The sequence below is a fragment of the Equus caballus genome, chromosome 20 (genome assembly GCF_041296265.1).
Source record: "Equus caballus isolate H_3958 breed thoroughbred chromosome 20, TB-T2T, whole genome shotgun sequence".
In the NCBI taxonomy this organism is placed as follows: domain Eukaryota; kingdom Metazoa; phylum Chordata; class Mammalia; order Perissodactyla; family Equidae; genus Equus; species Equus caballus.
This window is the reverse complement of record NC_091703.1, coordinates 14246614-14270949: the sequence shown is the minus strand read 5'-3', so window position 1 is coordinate 14270949 and position 24336 is coordinate 14246614. Positions and strand designations below refer to the sequence as shown.

The window sequence follows — 24336 nt, the reverse complement described above, 5'->3', positions numbered from 1 at the left end:
TTTGCCTGTCACATGTTTTAATTCTTCCTCCCCAAAGAGTTTTAAATGAAAATTTTTTCAGACTTTGAATGATTCGTGAGTAATTTGATGCCACTGTATTTGCATCTATCAAAGGACAAGTTTTCCAACTTCTTGAAGGAGGCAGCATAATTGATCAGGTGCCTTCTCACATGAGAAGCATGGAGCTTTGCCTTCCGGCCTTGACAAACAGACTGAGGGAAGCTCTTGATTTGCCAGGAGGAAATGCACCTACCACACCATCACTCAGGGGTTCAGGCAGGTAAGTGACAATTATTTAAATGTACGTTTGCATTATTATAAACCATTTTTCATAGCAAAGTCTGGAAGACCATTGTAAGGGAACTTGAGGAATCTTTGTTATTTTTTTTTTTCCAGTGCTTACCGAACATTCCCTTTTTCTTTCTTGTTTATGTATCTTATACCTCACTTTGCCTAAAGAATATATTTCATTTAGACTTATCCTCTCCAAGGAAATGATCTAAACGCCCTTTGCGATTTCACCCTGGCATGAGGGGTGGATACAGAGGAGTCATCATTTAGAGTGTCACTTGCATATAACACTCTCAGCAGTGTTTAGGAGTGCATGGATGACCTGTGTGTTTTCTTACACCTTAACACATCTGTACAATGACCAAGAGGGTGGAGGAGAATGCAGTCGGGTGAAGGGACTCAGTCAGATGGGTGACAATTTAAAGGTTCATTCTACTCTCAGGAATTAACAGATTATAGCAACAGGGCATGTGGGCTTCCATCAAAGAACGAGTCAGAAGACATGAACGGGAGATGTCCACCATGAGAACTGTGTAAGATTTCAAGACTTTCTGCAACTTTCCTATGTTTGTTATTCTCGTTCATTCCCCAAGGCAATTAGCGTTAAAATTCTCAGATCTGTGGATGAGAGTTCAGATACAAGAAGCAGGTCATCTCCTATCGCACAGTCTGAGGGTGAGCAAACGGGGGAGGGGATCAAGAAAAAGACGAGATGATGATTCTGAGGAGGGGAGAGAGCTGGATGAGCTTTTGTAGAGGAAGAAGGAAATGAAAGCCCTCTAGCAGGCCTGGAACGACCCAGGCATATAATTAGCAAAATCAAAACAAAGCAATAGAAAAGAATCTGCATAGCTCTTCCATCATCTCATCTCAAACCCAACAGCGTGAAATCAGAACTCTCTGTGCTTCTTTCCCTATGCATTTCCCTCTGCGCACTCTTACTTATTTAAAAAATACCCATATAATGTGCCACATAAACTCTCTATAATATTAAGTCATGCAAGGTACCATTCTTACCCCTATTCTATAGATGGGGAAATGGAGATATGGAGTTAAATAAATTGAGCAAGGTCACCTAACCATCAAGTATCAGGGGTGGGACTTGAACCCAGGCTGTCTGACTTCAGTCTGTGCTCTTCACCCCTTAGCCAGGCTGACTTTCTCCAAACTCCTTTGTTGGCCACTAGGCAATGAACTGCATAGTTATTTTTGTCATTACAATGATGCTTCACTTCCATTCTCCTGTGTTTTCCCTCCATATCCAAGAATCATTTATTCAAGATTGTTCCTTCATGAAATAACCTATTCTTATCTATCAAAGACCATATATAACTTCTTTTCGGCTGTGTGTTGCTTTTCAGTGGAGCAGTGAAAATAAGGAGGAATAATCAGAAACAGACTGTCAATGCTAGAAGGAAAGGATTCAATTACAGAAAAGGTGGAGTTCTAAATTCAGATATTTACAGATCAAATAAAACTGGTGGTTTTTTAATTTAAAAAAAACAACCAAAAAAAACCTGAGACACAAGAAAATACACAGGCTCCAAAAGCCATTCTCAATCACATTCAAGAATTATTAAACACAAGAGCAATTCTAGGGCTTGATTTTTTTCCTTTGGTTCAGACAGCCTATGGTAATTAACACTCCACTAATTAACATACAGAGTTGAAGCCAACAAACATCCAACGAGAAATGAAGGAAAAAAATCACCTTACCTGCAGACGTGTGTTTGAACTTTTCGCTTTTCTTCTTCCTCCATTTCCAAGGTTTGAAAATCCTTCCCAGGTTGGCAAACTTACTTCTCCTCCGGATGGGTGGGGTGTGGGTACCTGGGACGAGGGAGTCAGAACGCATCGCCGCCAGCCTCTCCACTTCCTCAGCTTGTTTTTACCAAGAAAGAGATGGAAATAAAGAGAGAGAAAAAAAGTGTTAAAATGGGAGCCTCACAGATGGCCGACGTTTTCCATGGTTACAGATAACAGAAACCACATGACCAGGGTTCCATTTCTCTTTTTGCCTTTTGGAATGGAAGTCATACCAATGTGTTCTAAAGGCTGGGTGGGGACAGTCAGCCAAACCCTAGGGATTCGTAACACCCCAACCAAATTGGCCCAACCTTAGCTTAGAGCTGAGAAGGAGGATGAGGCGGGGGAGGAAAAGAGCAGAGCCCCCTTGATACATCAGAGACTCCCCCATGAGGTAGGGAGAGGGTGTCAGAAGAGTCAAATGACCGTCAGTGTAACTACTGGTCCAGCACTTTCTCAAATAAGACTTGGCAGATGCAATCACTATAACACCGTCTGCTGAGGAAAGAGGAGGGAGAAAACATTTATCAACTGTCTATCCCATTGCCAACGTCTCCACCACAATGACTCTCCTGCCTCCTGCGCTGCCTTCCCCAGCCCCGCGGAAGCACTGGAGTCTGGTGAGCGGCTTCACCTTAGGGTTACCGACCCGTTTTAGAGTCACTCACCCTTCATTAGGTTTTACAACTGCCGTAAGTCCTCTAGGTCTCTCTGTTCCTGGCTTTTCGCTTTAATAATAACAAATTCTTAGAAATGGAGAGGAACTGTAGGAACCATCTACACCAATCCCAATAACTTCACATTTGAGGACACTGAGACCTTCAAACTCATAATGCTCGGTGGACCCTTCCTTAAAGGCCACAATCACTCTGACCTCTTTTATCACTTGGAATAAAACAAACTCTTCCCCAACGTACACGAGCATTGACATACCCCAGCGAGGTAAACATACCCTGACTTGAATTTTTAAGACAGGAATAATCAGAGAAAATAACCTCCCTGGCAACATCAAGGGGGCGGGAGGGACTCGCCTTTCCAGAAAGTCAAATTACATTTAGAGCTGTGGCCAATCCAAAACCACTCTGCTGGGCCTCTAACACCGTCCTCCAGAAAAATCTCCTGGACTTTGCAACGTTGGCTATCCTTGGAAACTCAATCCTGTGGCCTGGCCGTCTGCCTGCCGTCATCCGGAATGGTTTTAACTCACGAGATTCATTCATTCAACAATATATATACAGGACCTCAACCGTGTGTCAGGCAGTGTGCTGAGGTGACAGAGGATGACGGGTTGGTAAAGGCTCCTGGGCAAGACTGAAAGGAAGTAGACAACTTTGAGAGATGTCTGGGAAGCAAAGTCAATAGGACTTAGTGACTGGCTGGGTGGCCTGAGGGAGAGGAGGAAGATCGTTCCCGACGCCCATATGCACTTCAGCGGAGTGGCATCCTCTGTTCATGGAAACAGGGAGCACAGGTTAGGGTGTGAGGGCAGCAACGATCTGCACATGTTGCACGGTGACGGCGCTTAAAACTTTGACTACACGGCTCAATGCACCAGCAGCTCCTCTTTTCAATCATTGTATTTAGTGACCACTTAGTACAGCGCCAGACACCGTCATCACTCCGGGGGCAGATACACAGAAGAACTGGACGTGGCTGAGCACAGAGTCTAGAGGAGGAGACGGAGGTCTCAGTGTGTAAAACTGTGCTGCAGTAGGGGCAGCTGGGTAAAAATCAATGGAGGCAAAGAGGAGCGAGTGACTAATTCTGCTTTAGTGCTGGAGAAGATCCCAGGGGATGTAATGTTTGGCTAGATTTTTAAAGAGAAGGAACTTTTCTCACCACCTGGGGAAGAGGGAGAAGTGGATCCCTGGAAGAAGACACAGACCCAAAAGAAACAGAGAGGGCTGAAAGAACATAGCATGTCTAGGAACTGCAAGAAACCCAGGCAACCATGAGCATCAGTGAGATGGAGAGCCAGGGGTGAGAGGTGGGGGTTTGGAGGAGGCTGGAGCCAGATCGTGCAAGCTTTTGGAAGGTTTTATTAGGTGCTTGGGTCGTATTCTATAAGCAAAGGGAAAAGGATGAGAATTTGAAAATAGGAATTGACATTACTACATTCAACAAATATGTATTGAGTGCTCTCTATATACCAAACACTTTGGTTATATCAGTAAACAAAACAGACAAAAATACCAACTCATCGAGCTCACACTGGGAGGGTAGGGTGGGGAGCAGACAACACACATGAAAACTAAGTAAACTGTAGCGTGTGTGAGAAGATACATGCTTTGGGGAAAAAATAAAAGAAAAAACAGAGCACGGTAATGGAGATTAAGAGTGCCTGGGCAGGGGAAGCGTTCAATTTTAATTAGCCTGACTGAGAAGGTACATGATCAGGACACAATTAGATTTGTTTCTAGGAATGTTATTCTAATAGCAATGGAAACCCGAACTGGAGTGTGAACAAACAGGTGGCAGATAGAGTATTAAGGAGGCCACTGCAACAGTCTTGAGGGGTAATGACTAGAATCCAAGGAGGGGCATGGAGAAAAGATGAGAGTTAGCCAGCCAGTAGAATCAACACGTCTTGGTGACTTTCTGGATTAACATGAGGAGGACAAGGAAGCAAGAATGTTGAAGCTTTCGCTTTTCATGACCGCGTAGATAGTGAAAACTTTACATTTTTGAATAACTTTGACCATAAAAGGAAAAAGTAGAAGAGGATGATGACTCAATGATTAGAGCTTTGGAGACAGTGCAGTTTTTTGGCAAAGTCTGTTTAGGGGTTGGGATTTTATTTCTTAAGGTAACAGAGAACTATTGAAGAGATATTTGCTGGGATGGGGATGGGAGACTTCATCTGGTTGGTAGGCTGAGCTGCAAGAGCTAGTGGAGAGTAAGAGGTTAAAGATATAGGAAAGAGTTTGAGAAACCCATAAAACAGGGTTTTTAGGGAGGAGAAGAGTAGGTGGGTCAAAAATACATATAAAAGTGTTAGTCTCTGGAAGACTTTGTTCTGAGTTATTGAAAGTTTGTACTGAGGTCTCTGAACACGAATGTCAAAGATCAGATATGGGCCTCAGGGAGATTAATCTAACAGCAGTGGATAAAGTGGATTATTAGAGGCTCAAGGGAAGAAGATAAAGATCGAGAAGACTTTAAGTAAGTTTGGGCTGCAGAGTGGCTGAGGAGAGTAAGAAAAAAAAAAAAAACAACGCAGCTACAATGAGGAATGAGAAGGAAGCCAAATGGAGCAAGTCAACAGCCTCCGGAGCAACATCGCATTTGGAAATTATTCTCTCTAAAAGCTCTCAGCAGCTTGAGTTGGTGCTTCCTCAGCAATGCTCAGTAGCTGGGTACAGCCACACAGGTAGTGACAACCGGAAACGGTACCAAGGAGGCTTTGAGTCCAGGACGGAAGCAAAGTCAAAACAGTCTTGTGATCTGACTCCCAAGATCACGATCGCTGTCACATCCATTTCCCCATTTCTTACCTTGGTTTACAACCTTGCTGTTGCTTGTCCACATTTTGCAAGTCTCCAAACCTACATTCCCAACCCCAGTCTCCTGCCTTCAAACCTCTATTTTATACTGTTCCTAGAAGCCTGTTTTCTCAAAAACTTTCAATGGCTTCCCACAACTTACAGTAGAAGGTTCTAATTTCTTGGCTTGGCCTTTAGGAACCTCCACCACCTGAATGACCCACTCAGAATCATCTTCCGGGACCTCTCTAAACACACACAGCAGCCAAAAAGAAACAGTCCCTGCAGCAGAGGCCTCATCCTGGGGTCTCTGGATCCCCATGGGCTCCAGGGGGCCACCAGACCATGGAAATGATGCACCACATTGCATGCATATTTGGGTATCTGCATTTGGTTGGAAGAGTTTCCATCTTTCTTTTGATTCTCCAAGCAGTCTAAGACACAAAAGGTAAAATTTTAAAAGTATTCAGGTTGAGGCTTCTCTGAGTTCAGCCAACCCACAACATCCTCTGCTAAAGATTAAAGGGAAAGACTAGGTACTAAATCCTAAAAAAAAAATCAAGATACGAGTTCTTCAGGCTTGGTCCTGAGCTTGCTCTCAGAGTTGGCACTCAATAATGATTTGCTGAATAAGCAAATGAATGAGGGCTTTGGATTCCGCGCATTCACACACATCTTGAGAGGTATGAAAATCAGTATCATATTTGTCTTCAGAAAAATGCACCCCTAGGACCAAAAAGCTGTTTCATAATCACATCTTTAAGAAATGAGTAAAAATTATTCAGAAATTACCACATTAAAATAATTATAAGAAATTAGGAGTGCCTTTGAAAAACCTAGAGTGGCAAGGAGCTGACAGAGCATTAAAAAGGCATAATTATAACTCCATACTTAAGTGAATCCTTAATAAGTATATTATTAAATTCAAGATGTTTAGCCCTTAAGTGCAGTAGATTATTGAGCAGACTGGATGGTTTTACGTTTAAATGATTTATATTTTAATCATGCCACTGCGTTTTTTCCAATTCATCTGATGACAGAGGCTAGCTCTCAACCTGACTGCTCTGCCACCAGACAATGGAATTGGAAGGCTTAAGCGTAAGGAAGGAGGCCAGCTGTGAACACAGTTTGAAGAGGAAGGAAAAACAAAAGAAAACAAAACAGGGCTCAGAATAAAGTGGTCTCTGACTGACCAACCACAGGGCCATGAGAGCACGGAAGGGAGGCAAGTGGGAGAGAAAAGGAACACGGGCCAGGCGTGTTTATGAAAACAGCCTTCTTTTGAAACAGATAATGAAAAAGCTGCTTTCCCCAAGCCCACTGCCCTCAAAGCTGGCTCCTTGTGCCGCCGAGAGAGGAGACAGCTGTCTGAAGAAAATGCTCACTTAGACATGAATCAGCTCGAACGTCAACTGCCAGCACCGAGAATGCTGAATCAAAAGGTAGGAAGCTGAGCAGCCGAGCTGATTCAGAGAGAAGAAGAAAGGGAAGCCTGGACCAGAGGATTTCTGGGTCCTTTCCAAGGAGCGCCACCATCCAAGAAAATACTCTCTAAGAGACCAGACAGCCTGGGATCCCTTTTATGATTTGACTGGGATTTGCTTTATCCATAGGGAGAGAAATGGTTAGGAGATGATTTTTCTTTTTCTTTAGAAAAGCAGGAGAGAAAATACCTGATTTAGACATGATTTTAATGACCGAGAACCCAAGTAGCTGTGTCTGCTTGTGCTCTGAAGTCCACCCGCTGTGGGAGCCTGGGGTTGCTCCTAGTGGGCTCTTAGAGCACGCAATGAGTATGGTGGGCAAGGGCCACTCCACCTGGCACTTTTATCATTATATTTTTCATGGTGGCTTAGTTTTCAAAAGCTTTATCCAAAGAAAGCACCAACTTTGGTGTCCTATTGGCCGAGAAAGTGTTAATCATACGGTGTCCCCTTGAGAAGTCTGGAAAGAAGGAAGCCATGGTGTCTGTGCTAGCTGATGTCTAGTCAACAACAGAGGCCAACAGGCCAGGACATCTGGGGCCCCCACTGTAGATCTCTCCATGTGCCAAGTGCTCTCAGGATACTTGGAGGACCAAAGATTCTCACAGATTGGAGACTTGCTTCTCAACCCAAAGTGAACTCAAAAATAGAACGCTTATGTAGCAGGATCTGATGACATTCACTTTTCCTTCCAATTTTATTAGAAAGGGTTATGTTTTCACCATACAGACTTCACCATCCTAGGAATGGGAGCCAAAGATGGGGGTGTCAGTTAACCACGCTGAGCTGTCCGGGGACTAAACCTGTCACCTTTCTGCTGCCAGCAGCGTTACCTTTTCTTACAGCTGCAAAATGATGTCACCCAGGCCATTTAGAAAATTCTCGACGACTGGGGCTTCCCCCTTTCAAAAACGCACTTTCAGTTTTACAGAGATACCTCATCGGAGGGAAATGGAGGATTGATATGAATTATCAGGCAAAAGCAGGCAGTTTTCCCCTTTTTCACTCCATAAGAAGTCATATCACACTCTCTTATAGAGGTCAGGGATCCCTTGGAAGAGTTCTGGCCAATCTGGGACTGATCTGTATTAACTATGAGGTGTGTTTAAACAACAAAAAAAGGAGTAACATATAAAACTGTTATATTATAATAATATAATAAAATATATTATTTAGAATAATAAAAATTCTAAAGCCGTGAGATGAACCGACACCGCCACGTTGCCCACGGAGCTATTAACAGGTTTGGCGTAAACACAGACATGATGCCTGAAGGCGCCCTGGTGTTAATATTGCTGAGTAGGAGGATCTGTGGCGGTCTCACCCACCACCTCACTCTGTCCTTTCCCTGACCTTCACTATCCTTACCCAGTCTTCCACACTCTGTGTACCACCCTTCTCTTCCTCATCCCTTACCACAGAGTCAAAGATGAATCCAATCTGTATATCAGAACTAAGTATGAACACTGATACGGCCTAGCATAATGCCAATGAGAGTACAGCTGCATTTAACAAAGGGTTTACCCATCTTAATCCAAAGGCTGGTTAACTTGCCTAGTGCAGGCCCCCATGAGAGAGGGGGAGAGAGCTCTGGTGTCCCTCAGTTTTCCGGACACACAGGTGGCTGCCTTCTGCACCTGGGAACCACCAGAGGAAATACCAATTTCATGCCACACAAAACCACACTCACACTCCAGACACAACCATCATAAACCATCACGACATTTGAGTCTTGTTCCCTGTACCCCTAAAGGGACATGAAAATGTTTATATCGAGAGAGTTGCTAATCAATCTTGTTGCTATAAGGGCATTTTTAACAGGAGAATTATTCAGGGGAAGAACCAATAATGGGCGTGCCTGTACAACACTCTGGTTGGGAGATGGTGGGAGAACAGAGCGAGGCTGCATATACCTGGGCTAACACTTCTCAGCATATTTTCTCAGGCGCTTGGCCAACTTCCTCCCTTCTTTCTGGCTCCGGAGATTTCTGCCCAGTAGGAGGCAGTTCCACCTGCTACCAGGAGCAGGTCCCAAAGGATGCTTTCACAAGCTTGCCACTGCCTTTGGCACCATGAACAGGCAGAGACCATCCCTTACTGACACCTTGACAAAAGGACACAAGGACACTATGCCAGCATGCGATGGAGGGAGGAGGGAAGGGGAATTCAGGGATCCCATGGGACCAAAGATGGTCCAAGTCACACTTGTTACTCTCCTCTTGAAGCAGTAACTGAAATCCAAGAGGAACATGAGAATACCCCTAAATCGTGTGCCCTAAGATGTACAGATTTTTAAGAGGACAAAAGAGCAGCTCTCCTGGTTCTAGAATTGTACACCATTGGATTAGAAAGATGCTATATGGCTAGTGGGGTCTAGAGAACTCTGCAGACTGTTAACAGGGTTTCTGGTTTCCTCCTAATGGGGAGGGAGATTCTAAACAGGACAGCGCGTCCCTGGGCATTGATGGTGATGACGATGATGATGGTGATAACGATAATCTAAAAGTATTAAGGGCAGCTACCATTTTTCAGTCACTAAGTCTGTGCCAAGAACTCACCAAAGCGCTTAAAATGTATCACCCTACGTAATCTTCACACTAATCTTTCGAGGAAGTGTTATTATTATCCCTATCTTACATTAGGGGAAAATCGAGGAGGAACTAATGAATAGGAAGACAGGATTCCAGAAGAAGAGAAAGACATGCTTTTAATTAAGCTTTGTCTGTCTTCAAGAACACTTGCCCACTCTATGAAAGGTCGGGTTTTAGAATCTCCCTGACTGAAGTAATGGGGGGCTTCAGGGATGAGGGAGGAAAGGAGTTTCTTTTTGAAAAGGCTACAAAATAGACGCCAATATAAATTGATCCTACTGTAGCAAGAGAAAAGGGGTGTTATCTGCCTTATCCTAAGATGTCATAAAATATATACATACCTGAATGCAGGTGGCCTAGAGGATACCCACTGTGGGCCGGAAGGACATGTGGAACCATAAGGACGTTCTATACTATGCTCCTCTGCCACAGGCTACAGTTAGGAACTCAGCTGGTGCCAGTTTGGCCTGAAACAGGCTCAGATTTCCTTCACTTAGAAAATGCTATGCAGTGTGTATGGTGGAAAGAATGTTCGTTTTGAAACCAGAAGCATGCGGGTTCAGATCCAGAATCTACCACGGAATAGCTATTGGTGGATTTGCGTTCTTTCTGGCCTCCTAACAGGTGGCACGGGCTTCCTGAGTTTCCTCTGGAGAATCATCCTCCTCCACTTCCAGTTCAGGCAGTTCAGGAAAGGATAACGTCTCTCCTGACTCCAGGGGTGGGCATGAGACCCAGTGCTGGCCAATCAGAACACGGCATTCCCCACCTCCACCCCCGGCAATTCACTCAGGGATGAGCAACTGAGCCTAGCCGGGCAACGAGACGCAGCTCTGGATTTTGTTGGGGCTATTGATAGACATGCTCTTTCAACTGGGCTTGCAGATTAGACAGGCTCTAAGCCTGGTCAAAGCAGAGGCCATAAATTTAAAAACCTTCGCTCAGACTTGAAGAATTTCTAGGTCACAAAGGTAATTCAAATGCTTTGAGAGGAAACAATCCTATTGTGTCAAATACTTCATATTTTCTAAGTACTGTGCTGAGAGAATATTTATATTCCACGGCCACAGGCAGTCAATGAATAAAGAGCACTGCTAATAGACCAGACAGGTGGCGAAAAAGTCTTATTTAAATCTAAATTTATATAAGTCTGTGTAGTTATATTTATTGAGATAGTAGATGTTATCAGCAAAGTTCTTCCTGGGATATTTGATTCAAAATTCCTGTTTCCTCTCCCAGGAATCTAACCTTCAACCCCCAAAGTATGTAATCACTACAAAAATGTATAATACATTCTATTACTGGTTTAATCTATAGGATATATTTGCGTTGGTAATGGAGCTTGTTTATTTAGATTGTAAATGAACTCCCAAGTCTTGTGTTAATCCAGAGCAACAATCTTTAAACAATGTATGTTCTTTGTTCATCTTAAAACCTCAGACCTTAGGGTCTGATACTCTTGAAGTAAATAAACAGTGCCCCTCACAGATTCAAATCAAACCTCAACAGAACCTGGTTTACCCTCCAGGGGTCAGCCAACACTGTAAAGCCAAATCATGACTACTTCTCGCTTTATATACATAATACTTTAGGGCCATCCAGCTCTGTTGCAAACACTCAACTCTGCTGTCGCAGCACGAAAGCAGCCGTAGACAAATGCATAGAAATGGGCATGGCTGTGTTCCAAGAAAATTTTATTTACAAAAACAGGCAGCCAGCCCAGTTTGCGAACTCTTGTCCTACATAGCATGGAGCTGCTGGTACTCTTTCTGCTACCTTGAGGGCAGAGCCTGCCTGAGAATTGAGCCAAGAGAGAAGAACAAGAGCTGAGGGAGGAATGGCTCAGGTGAGATGGAGACCTCATTACATCACTGGGGCCCCTGGATCCAGCCCTGCCTGAACCCTGCTAACCCTGGACATTTTCCTTATATGAACCAATAAATTCTCTTTTCTACTTAAACCGGGGTGAGTTGGGTTCTCTTTCACTTGGCAACCAAAAGGGTCCTAACACATTAACTGTGTGACCTTAGGAAAGTCTCATCAGCTCACTCTCCTATAACATGGGAATAATACTGACTTGTAAGAATTAACAGGTATGTACTTACAAGCACCCTTTTGGGGCACAGAACAGGGTTCCTCTGGGGTGAGGTTCTTTACCTCTTCACCACTAGGATGTCCCTCAAGGGATTACAGGAATTTTAAACATTTCGGAAGCTCTGAACTGTGCCAAGACCCTCCAGGCTGGGGGAGCTCAGACTTCAGTGTACATAAGAATCCACTGGAGAATCTGTTTAACATTTTGATCCCCAGTCTCCATCTCAGATCTGCCGAACCAGAAAGCGAATGCACGACAAGCAGCCCCGTGATGCTGATGCGAGTGTGCTGAGAATCACTCTGAGCAACAACCTACAGCATTCCTGCAAAAGCCTAGAATCCGACTCCCTTCTCCCCAATTAAATCTATAGCCTTCAGGAGGAAGACCCCTAGTGTAGAAAACCGTTATCATGCTTCTGGGGCGTTGGCCAGCCCCAAACCCTCACATCATTGGGAATTCTTCAAAGATGCCTAATGTTCATGGAGCGCTTTACTCCTTCCGAGGGCTTTCACGTCTATTATCTCATTAGACCTTCAGAACATCCCCATTAGGTACGTAGGGTACCAAATTTCCTAACTTTGATTCCCTACGATTATGATTAACATATTATTTTCTCAAAGAATCACATCACAATTTAGCCTTTTTTAAGGCTCTGAGAAGGTCTGCAATAAACCTTTTAAACTTCGTTTAACCTGTTTCCCAAACTTGATTTTATCCCAAATATGGTTGGTCGGTGTTTCCCTGTGGGACACCATCAAGGTCTCATAGTGGACTAGTGTTTCATGGAACACAATCTGTGAAATGCTGAGGTAGTATCTTTTTTGTCCCCTTCTATGGCTGCAGGAAATTAGACGCAGGGTCAAGCGATTTGCCCAGAATGTGCCAACTCACACAGGGAATTAAAGTGGCTCAGGGCTCCTGAGTTCAAAGACGAGTCAACCATCACTCACACCTCATACATCCTGGATGGCCAGAGAATGCTCAAGACCAGGCAGGATAGCTTTTCAAGTCAACGCTTTTCAGCCTGTCCCTCCACAACACTGTCAAGGTTAATACGCTCCTCGGCATTTTTCCCTCCTTGAGCTCATTCCAAGATCTCATAATAATAGCCACTCAGTTACCTATTGAACATACGACCCCAGAGAACCTCAGGAAACCTCACGTTTCACTGAAGAATCACTTCTTGAGCCTGCTTCATTTTGAGCTCAGATTTCCCACTTTCTGTCTCTGGTGACATTACAGTTTCATTATTTACCTTCCATTAGTTCACAGACCAATCTTCAGTGTCATTTGTCATTTCTGTGGTGACTGTGTGAAATCTAAACAGTACCCCTGGAAGAAATATTTTAGCAAGAATGTTGGTTCCTGCTAAAACATCCTGTTTTCTTTCCCTTTTCCGTGTGTGCACAATTACCCACGAGAGCTCTAACTTGGGCCTGCCTTGACATTACTGAGAAAGTAAGGGACTCTGCTTCTATATTTTTTGGGACTTTCACAAGGAATTCTTAATTTCTCTTGTCTCATAACACAGACATTGAGTTCCATCACTGCTTTTAAAGAGGTAAATGTCCTGCTCTTTTTTGTCCTGTCAGTAATTCCATTGGGGACCTTTCATTATTCTTCTCCATGAAAGAGGTTCAATTTCTAAAGATGTCTCAATGGAGAGAGTCATTGGTTAATTTTTCCCCATAGGAAGTTCTGAATTTACATTCGAGTTTACCTTTAAATTCTTATTTCTTTTTTTTAATGACTGAATATATTGACCTCAGAGCCCAGAATTTGGACTCTGGACACCAAAGTTTAAGTGCCACTCATCAATTAGCACTGACAACAGGCAAGGTAATTACCTCTCAGAATTGCATTTCCTTAACTGCAAACCGGGGACAGTATCTACCTCTCTGATTATACAATCATTACATTAACACATATAATGAGTTTATATTAAACTCTAGAATAATAACTGGCACTTAATGTGTGCTCATTAAACATTTCTTAACTTCAAATCTAGAGTGTTGATTGATTTTGACTGTTACTCTTTGAATTTACTCCGGCTCCACTTGATCTCATCGAGGGTGTGGAAGGGTGGAGGCTTGCTGTGTCTCAGCTGGAGGGCGTCAGAAATTAGCACCGTTAATAATTATCAAACAGGACTCACACTCCAGCGCATCGGTGAAACTAACTGAACAGCACCAGTTCCAGCTGGGAAAAATCCCCACGTTGTTGAAGTTGAACTGTTAGTTACAAGTTTGGCTTACGATATGTTAACCATTTTTTCCCACTTTACTTGCAATATGGCATTTTAATTTATAAAGCATCTTTCCAGTTTTTCTTTGAGGTTACAGAATAAAACTTGTCATAACTAAATTAGCTCTAACTGGGTTAGTCCCTTTTCCCTTTCCAAAGTTTCCAGGCATTGAATGATAAGGCATCAGGTCTAGGAAAGGGAGAAGGAGATGCCACAAGGAATAGGCTGAGTTCAGGCCTCTGTTCTCATATCTGTCCCTTCAGGCACTTTCAGGAAGTACCATGGCCCACGAGCACACGAGGCTATGATGCATTAACTCAGCAAACATTCGTCACACACTTATTGCACAACTCGAGTTACAGGATAGGGGACTGGAGGAACGAGAAGATGAAGTTCCTACTCTTTAAAATCCTAAAATGAAAAGTACTACACAAAAGCAAACACTATTCTATTTTTAGAGGAAGTTGAAATTGATCTGGACATAGAAAGCACACATCTAATGAAAGATAACAAAAATGCTCTGCTCTGCTAGGCAGAATCATCTTAAAGGTTATTATTTAATGCAAAGGCATCGTCTTTCTGGAGCCAAACTCAAAATGTAAAAAGAGTATCAATATTCACAGAAAATTCCTGACTACCCTCAATTTATTTTAAGAGGAAAAAGAACTTCATTTGCTTTTAACTATGCCTGAGAATCTCCAGGCACAGTATGCAGCTACAGATCTAAAATGCCTGCTGTCTTTGCATTCAATTTCCTAATGATTACGGCAACTAGTTTCCAAATGATAGATCCCTTCCCTTAAATGCAGTCACCACGAGGGACTTTGCTCTAGAATCCCCGTTACATTACCAATAAGTAAGAACGGCGAGGATCAGGCGGGCTAACGAGGAGATAAGTCACCAGCTTGATCTACCACGAAGCATTGCTTGGACAGGGCCTGGCTTCAGCAGCCACTAGGCAATATCTTCTTTGTCTTAAAGATTGGCACTTGAACTAACACCTGTTGCCAATCTTCTTTTTTTTTCCCCTTCTATTTCTCCCCAGAGGCCCCCAGTACATAGTGGCATATTTTAGTTGTAGGTCCCTCTGGTTATGCTATGTAGGATGTCGCCTCAGCATGGCCTGATGAGCAGTGCCATGTCCATACCCAGGATCCGAACCGGTGAAATCCTGGGCCACTGAAGCAGAGCGCGAGAACTCAACCACTCGGCCACGGGCCGGGCCCCCAGGCAATATTGCTGGGACATTTTACTGCAGAGCTAATCAAGTATCAATCTTGACTATTCTGAAATTGATTCTGAAAGCTAAGGAAGGCTTTGTCATTGAAATGCAAGATTTGTAGAAAAATATTCTCTCTCCTCAATTTATATTTCCTGCTTTTGAACATTAAAATTAGTGGAAAATCTTAACTTTTTTCCAAGATTTTCTCATTCAAAATATAAGGGCCTACTGTGTGCGAGAGGAGTCAAGGGTCACTCTCACAGCAACTATTTGAATAGTGTTTTATCATTTATCAAACGTTTCCCTAGTTCTCACATCATTTGACCCCTACAATAAATCAACAAGAGAGGCAACAAGAATATTTTAATCCCTGTTTTACAGAACAGCAAATCGACAGTGGCAGAGACGGCTGTTTGCCTGCCAATATCCATTTCTCCCTTCCTCTTTAGTGAAAGCTTCTTGGTTTTCTGCCCAGCTAAAACACTGGTTCCTAGCCTCCTCTAAGGGTACGTGTGGCCATTCATCAAGCTTTGACCACTGAGCTGGTAAGCTGAAGTTTTATGAGCGACTTCTGGGAAGTCTGCTTAAAGGGAAGGGATATACCATTTCTTTGGTCTGCTTTTCCCTTCATCCAGCTTTCTAAAGCAGACATGTGATGGCTGGAACTTGGCAGCCACTACGAGGACAAGGGCACCTCACAGTAATGAAGGAGCACTAAGCAAGATGACACCTTGATCCTTAAGAACTTTGTGGAGCCATCATACACAGCAGCTTTGAACTGGCTGCCTCTGCACTCTTCTGTGAGAAAGAAAGAAACCCCTATCTTGTTGTTACTATTTTGAGTTTATTTATGTATTTGAACCTAATCTTAATCCAAAGGAGTGACTTGCTTTAAGTTTATACAAACCACAGTTTGTAAGGGGCAGAACGCCAAGTCCTAACATACATGTCCATGTTCCACACAGTCTCTGGCCAAATTTCAGAACCTTTTACAACCTGTTTCTTAGCTTGTAAAGGAGCCAAATACTTTTTCTGGTTTTTATTTTAACACTTTAACGTTCATTTTTTTCAAAGTCAACCTACAGGAAGACTTTCTTCCTCCCTTCCTCCTTTCCTGCCTCCTCTACAGTACTTTTGTGTCTCTCAGGCTTTGATTTAAATCATGGAATTGCCCCAAGCTCAGCTCTCCCTGACAATTTCATTTACTCCCATGGCTTTAATTAGCATCAATAAGCTGAAGATCTCTGAATTTATACTTCCAGCCTAGAAGGCTCTTCTAACTGACTCATTTATTAACCGTGTAGCTCTGACCAAGTTACATAACTGCTCGGGGTCTCAGTTACCACATCTGTCAAATGGGGATAATAATAGCGCTCTGCTCTAACCACCCCCCCCCCCCACCCCCCGAGGCATCCTGCTCCTAGGAGAAGGACCCAGAGTCTTCACATCAACTCAGAGGAACACGATCTGTTCCACTCACTGGCTCCAACCCCACTCATCTTTCTTTCCCTCAAACACAACAAGCAACACATCATTTCTGCCTCAAGCCCTTTACACCTGCTGTTCCCTCTGCCTGGGTGATTAATTATTTATGTCACTTCTGAATGCCAGTTTCCTCTTTAACAGAGAATGCTGCGTCCCTTTTTGCCTGTCTTCCTTCCTAACAGAACTCCGATCGTGCTCAGCCATTTATCCCTTCTCCACAGGTCCATGAGCTTCCCAGAGGCTGACCTCATAGCCAGCACGAGTGGGTGGCTCGCTGGTCAGTAATGGATTAAAGGGTGGGTAGGCTGCCCAGACCTGGCCCTGGGACCTGGATGGGATGCCTGTAGGTGATGGGGCTTCAAGAATGGGTCCTCGCTCTTAGAGATGGACAAAAGAGACAGTCTGATTCCTGCCTCTGGTCACTGTGGTGTCAGGATGTGAGGCCTCTTGCAGCCATCTTGCCACTGGCCTGAGGATGGAGTCCTGAAACAAAGGAGGGCAGAGCAGAGAATCACGGGGTAATGGAATCAGGCTTGGAGGCTGCCCCACGTACGAATTTATGTTAGACGATAAACGACCTTATTGTTTAAGGCCAAGGTGCACAGGGTCTTCTCTTACTGCAGCCAAAAGCATCCTAATTGATCTATTCCTACTAGATTGGTCACTCTGGAGCACAAGGACCATCTATGACACATAGAAAATGATTACTGAATATTTTTTCAATGAACACATGAGTGTTTCTTAGACAAAGGATGCAATCTGGCTTGGATATATATAATATTTCCCATCTCATGGAATGTTCATGGCTAGGACAAATAACTATAGCTCAGATTCATCCTTTATTTACTTCTAGGCAGAGCCATGGCTGAAGGGTGGGGTTGTGGAGTAGGCGCTGTGTCTACCTCCCAGCCATAGGTAAGAAATGACACAGGGGGAATTTTCTCTCATGCAAGGGAAAGGAGAGGCTGCCACGTTTCTTGAAAGAGTTGTCTTAGTTATAAGTGTTATTCCAAGTCTGACTGAATTGAGGCTTTTGTTTCAACTTGATCGCTGGCTTTTCACAAAAGTTTGTCCCATATGACACAAGAGATTTGCTGACTTGGGTCAAGTTTGGTATATTATTGAAGGGTGACATCACAAACTAAACCACATTTGTATTTTAACAGCATAAAAAGACAGTAACCCAAATGTCCAACCATGGGGCACTAAATTAAAGGACAATCATTGAATCCATGACTATGTGACCATTAAAAATGATGATGGATATCTCTAATGACTGACATGAAAACTGCCATGGTTTCTTGTTCAGTGGAAAATAAGCTGCCATGTATTATGTATAGTATAATTTGATTTTTCTAAAAGAGAAGTTTAGTCCCCTATCTAAATCTGTATCTATCTACGCAAAGGCATAGGATCTGGAAGAAGAAACTCAGTAAACAGTGGATCTACTTGGGTCATAAAGTCATAAATGATCTTAAAATTCTCTATAATTTTATTTTCTGACTTTAGGGGGGAGAGGATTGAATTTAATCCCATCTCTGCCATCTAAAGCCATGTGCAAAGCCTTAGTATCTACCTCTGTTCAACAGGAAAAATAAGAAAACTCATCTCTTAAGTTGTTATGAAGAATGAATGAATATATGTAAAGCATTTAGTACAGTATCCAGCATATTAGCCATTGTGATTATTATATCATGAAAAGCATATGGCCATTATTGTAATGTGAACACTGCATTTGTGTTTAAGTCTAACAGAATTCTACAAATGGTACCCAGTGGAGCTGTGGTTGAGTGGACAGGGCATAAAGGAATCCTGATGACTTGAACGTTACCTCTCCTAGCAGAGGCCTTCCCTGGAGCGTGTGGGATGCAGCATTTAAAAGCACGGCTTTGGAGAGGGCAGACATGAGCCTCACGACCTAAGGCAAGTTTCTTCACTTTAAAATGGGAGTAACAATACCTCTTTATCAGGCTGTTGTATTACCTATGACAATATACTTGAATGCCAGTTCCTCGCCATAGCTAAGAACCCAACAAATATTATTATTATAAGTTCACCACAAAAATTATATTTTAAATATAATAAATATTGCCTTGACATTCTACTAGTTATAATTTTTACCAAACAAACTTCCTGCATTTTAAAATGGACTTGTATGAATTATTTAAACAGAAACCAGAACAATGCACTAAAATGGTTTCCTAGGTTAAAAAAAAAATCAGTCACATATAACTTGTCTGGAATATTTGTATTTTGAAAGGAGATACACTATCTAAAAAGTGGAGGGGGAAATGGGGAAGCTCTTATGAGAGGAGACTACAAAATAAAGTAAGCTCAAATCTAGTTAAATGCCAAATTCATCTTTATTCTATAGGATTTAATTTACATGAGAATGGCACGCTAATGAAAAACGGAAGTCTAGTATTTTACAGACTATGCTTAAAATCATTAAGTATTTTTACTTTAAAATTTAAAAAGCCCACAGCTGGTCTAATAAGACATAGCTACAATTAATTTTTGTCTTGGGGAAAATCATTTGGATTTTAATCTTATAGCCAAGTTGACTGAAAAAGCAGAGTAATTCCAATGTCCACAATGTTATCAAGCAGCGCACAAGGAAAACACTCTGTGAACACTGCAGGCCTGAGGGGCACATATTTAAATGGAAACTGCCTGAGATCTGGTGTAGATCTACTAAGCAGAAAGAAACGAGACACCATGAAGTCAATATTTTCATTGCTTTTCTAACAGCATTTGATATTTGTTGAACTATCCTTCAAAAAACATTGAAGGTAATTTCTTGATCTATTTCCTGGCTTTTTGCTACCCAGAAAAGTGAACTTTTGCTATTCGTACTGGTTCAAATGCAAATACAACTGTTCTCTTTGGTGCTTATTTAAAAATTAGATGCAGTTACAGCATTGAACGGATTCGAGAAAGATTCAACTCAGGAGAACAGGCCAGGAGAAGGGAATTCTTATTTGCAAATGGAGAAAACTCGGTCAGAAAAGTTAAGTCTGACAAAAGTCTCCTCTACAACACTCAGATACAACCGCAACCCCAAAGCCAATAATGGGGATTTTTTTTTTAATTATCTGGAGAACTCAGCCACATATCCACTGGGGGGAAAAACAGTAGCTGTTTATTTTGAGCTCTTTCTCAGCTCACCAAGAGAGCAATAACCGAACTTCTAAGATAAAATATGAGAGGAAGTGGTTAGAAGGGGGAAAAAAATCTATATTAAGTACTTTAAGAAAAAATTGGTTTCCCCAACAAACCGCTGCCTTTTACGAATTCAATTCAATAAACATTTATTGAGCATCTGCTCTGTGCGCAGCATTGTGAATTACACAAAGATGAGTGTCTGCTCTTCAGAAGTACTCACAATATTGTGAAACACACACACACAACCATCTAACGGCTTAGACAAGATACGGAGACAATTTTCAGATTTTCTTGACAATAAGAATGTGCAGATTTTAGCAGAAATATTTCTTGGGACCATTTTGCTCTATTATATTCAGTATAAGATACAGACAATTGGGGCCGGCTCCGTGGCCGAGTGGTTGAGTTTGCGCGCTCCGCTGCGGCAGTCCAGGGTTCGGATCCTGGGCGCGGACATGGCACCGCTCATCAGGCCACGTTGAGGCGGTGTCCCACATCCCACAACTAGCAGGACATGCAACTAAGATATACAACTGTGTACAGGGGGGGTTTGGGGAGATAAAGCAGAAAAAAAAAAAAGATTAAAAAAAAGATTTCAGATACAGACAATTTTATTAAAAAAAACCATAAACTAGCACTTTGTTTAGGTCACTCTGTGGGACAGGAAGAAGGCAAGTCAGCTCTACCTTTATAGCACCAAGAAAGTTCTTTTCTAGAACAATTCATACTATAAGAGTCGAAGCAACGTTTATGCCTGTAGTCAGGTTTGCATGAATTAAGCTTCAAAATTCTGACAGATTGAATCACTGCTATCCTCTGCATTTTCCTTTCTGGTTCTGAGGCCAACCAACTAGGATAAACAGCTGGAGACAAACAGCATTATAAGGTGGTCTTAAAAAGTTTTTTTGCTTAATTGCCAATAAGTGCTGTGTAAGGTTGTTTATAGAAAGAATCAACGATATAATGGTACCTTTTCACGGAATGCACCCATAATGAGATAACTGGTCCATAAAACTGGCAAAAATATTTGTGTATAGTACTTTTATGAGAACTGTAGCTGGAACAGGTCAAGTGCATGCAGTACTGCACCCTGAAAATGAAAAATAACCTCAAATAGTTACATGTCCACAATTTAGTTGAGGCTGGAAAGAGAGAAAAATATCCTCACTTCATTCTTCCAAATCAGTTCCCTGCCAAAAAGCCAATGTTTGGGACTGGCCAGGTGATGCAGCGGTTAAGTTCGCACATTCTGCTTTGGCCGCCTGGGGTTCACCAGTTCGGATCCCGGGTACGGACCTAGCACCACTTGTCAAGGCATGCTGTGGTAGGCGTCCCACATATAAAGTAGAGGAAGACGGGCACAGATGTTAGCTCAGGGCCAATCTTCTCAGCCAAAAGAGGAGGACTGGCAGCAGATGTTAGCTCAGGGCTAATCTTCCTCAAAAAAAAAAAAAATCTAACGTTTAAGAATTTGAAGACAATTTTATGTTATTCCTAATTTTGGGAGGTTCTGGCTGGGGGCAGGGGAGGAGGTCATTGAGTAATGAGGCCATAGGCCATTTCTATGACAAGAATATGCACCAGTGCTATATTTACACGATTATGCAGAAACTTTAGCCGATTTGGCTGTTAATCAGCTGCCGTTCTCCACAGATTTTTCTCCTTATAAATGGCATTGAAGTAAAGATTAAAATCTTAGCACTAACGAAAAACGAAAGTACAGAAAAAGAGAAGGAAAGGGAGAAGTTAGCTTCATTTTCATGACATTCAGGAACAAAAGTTAGTAAGTTTCACAAAACTGAGATTTTTCTCTAATTGGAACTTTTGACCAAAACTCCAATAACAAAAATCTATCTCATATCATCTTCCATATTCTCAAAAAGTATAAAAGTTCATAACAGAGTTAGTAAATATCTCATAAATATACAAGGCACAAGGGATATTCTGTACACACTAAGAAGAAGAATCTAGAAAATACTGCTATAATCACAAGAATAGGATTCCTTCTACTGCACAGCCATGACTTCACAAGGACTGAGAGCTCAAAATGAACAGAGAGAGTCATTTATTTACACAGTTCCTTTTCCATAGTCAAATGCTATAAAATGGGAAATAAATGCAAATGATTACATATACACAAATTCAGACAAAATAAATAGGTTGAGCCTAAAGTAACTACGTTTCTGGAAAGCCAAGTATATAAACTATGGGCCACCATTATTTTTCAACTATATGCTATATGTGAAAACCACCAAAAAAGCTTTACCTTAGCACCAATACGGGAAAAATCAGACCAAAACCTTGTACTGCTCCGCTTAGTGAAGTTTTAAATGAAACGTGTTTCAATTAAACTAACAGCAGACTTACATCACTCTTAGTATATAATCACATTTAATGTCCTTAACCAGTATAAAGTGTGTCAACAATTTGTCTAAGAAAAACTCATAAAGACGAAGCGAACAGTGGTACAATAAATGCACTAAAACTTCAGGGTCTAAACAAGACAAACCCTGCAGAAGGATGGTCACCGTATTTTCAAACTTAAGAAAGTCAGCCTGTGTGGGCATCCAAGCGTAGGTACACCTGTTGGCCCCGTGGGGCAGAATATCTGAAATTACGACTCTCCTGAGCAATCTGGCAAGTGTGTTTCCATAGGAATAAGTTATCATTGCTTGGAAATGCTGGAACGTGAGGTCTCCAGGCACTTCTTAACCATCAGTCTGCACCAGTGCTCCTCAACGCAGGGGGAGCGGGGAGGGAGACATCTGATAAAATCTGGAGACACGCTGGTTGTCATAATTGGGGCGGGGTGGGGCTTGTTACTGGCATCTACTGGATAGAGGCCAGGATGCTGCTCCACATCCCACAACGCACAGGACAACCTCCCATAACAAAGAATTATCTGGCCCAGAATGTCCACAGTGCCGATGACAAGAAACCTCGCTCTCTATACCTTAGAACACATGACTCAGAAGAAGCCAGGCCTAATTGGATAAGTTCTGCTCTCACCTCCTGGATATATAACTGTACGACCACGGTTCAGCACATATACGACTATTCATCACGAGTGTTCCCATATGTAAAACAGAGACTGTTCTTCATGACCCACTGACTGCTGTTTTGCAAATGTGATCCAGCCTGGTTCAGCTATAACACAAACAGATCATTCTGAAAAGCAAATGCCTTGACTTGTTTTAAAGTTCCTAGTTTATGAGCAATGGATTCCACATTAGGAAATCATTGATTAACAGAGCCAAGCAATTAACTGATTCCAAATGTAAAAAAATTAAGTCATTATGGACACTGAATGCGAAAATCTCCCCATTAGAATTCCTATTTGTGAAATTCTGCAAGATTTTAATGTAATTAGTAAATGGCTCTACATTCTTTATTTTAAAAATTTACAATTTTCAACTTCTTTCCTTCCTCCTCCTATTAGCTACGATATATTGAGTGCTATGTTCCAGGCATTTTGTGAATTACTGCACATGAATTTTATATTTCCAACAATCCTCATTGTTAGGAACTACAGATATTATTTTCCTTACTATTCTTCAAACTCAAGAAGTCTGGAGACAGAGAGAGCTGCAAATAAAGCATTTGACCCAGCACTCACAAGCTTGAATTCAACGTGAATTCACTCAATACAATGAAAAGCAATAAGGAAAAAAAGTTAGGAAGCGATAACTACTACTTATAATAAGAACAAAAAGGGCCACCATTTATTGAGTGCTTACTATATGCTAGGGTCAGTGTCAAAGGCTTTATATTATATCTCATTTAATCCTAGCACCAGTCCTAGGTGTGGATGCTGTTACAGTCACCATTTTACAGATGCAGAAACTGAGGCTTAATCTGATGATGGCCACGGTTAGCAAGTGGCACAGCTGTGACCTGTTCTGTCACACTTGAGAGTCTACACGAGCCATTGGCAAACTATGACACTCGGTCCGAATCTGACTTGCTGCTTGTCTTTGTAAATAAAATTTTATTGGAACACGGCCACGCTCTTTCATTTATATATTGCCTATGGCTGCTTTTGAGCTACAACAGCTCGAAAGAATTGAGCGGCTGCAACAGAGACCATATGGCGAAAGCCTGAAATGTTTACTCTCTGGCCCTTTACAGCAAAAGTCCACCGCCACCTGTCTAAATGCTTCAACACCAAGTCACATCCACTCGACCTCGTGCTCCTTACAATTAGGCGTTGGAAGCCCTTTGCTCTCACACTTCCCAGCCAAGAAGCTTCATTTCCTTCCAACAAGACTCCCTGTTTCTATTTCTGCAGCCGTCCTGAGGGCTAATACTGTCCTTTTCTTCAGGAAAGAGTTTACCTGAACCATGATAATGTTATACACGTGAAACTTACTACATCTGATTGCCTCACAGTCTGAAATTAAAAAGCAAAAAACGAAACACAGAAGCAATTACTGATCTTCTACTGGGAACAAGTTACATACCAGGAACACA

At 42.2% G+C, this 24336-nt stretch overlaps 1 protein-coding gene across 21 annotated transcripts in view; it reads right to left on the bottom strand.

The window, feature by feature from the left end:
- PHACTR1 (phosphatase and actin regulator 1) overlaps window positions 1-24336 on the bottom strand; it is a 499921-nt gene that overhangs the window by 193187 nt on the left and 282398 nt on the right. For all 21 annotated transcript variants that reach the window (XM_070244098.1, XM_070244095.1, XM_070244093.1 and 18 more), the window contains one exon: window positions 2008-2172. In XM_070244098.1, coding sequence (XP_070100199.1) covers window positions 2008-2172 — 165 coding nt within the window. The remainder of the gene's footprint in view (window positions 1-2007; window positions 2173-24336) is intronic.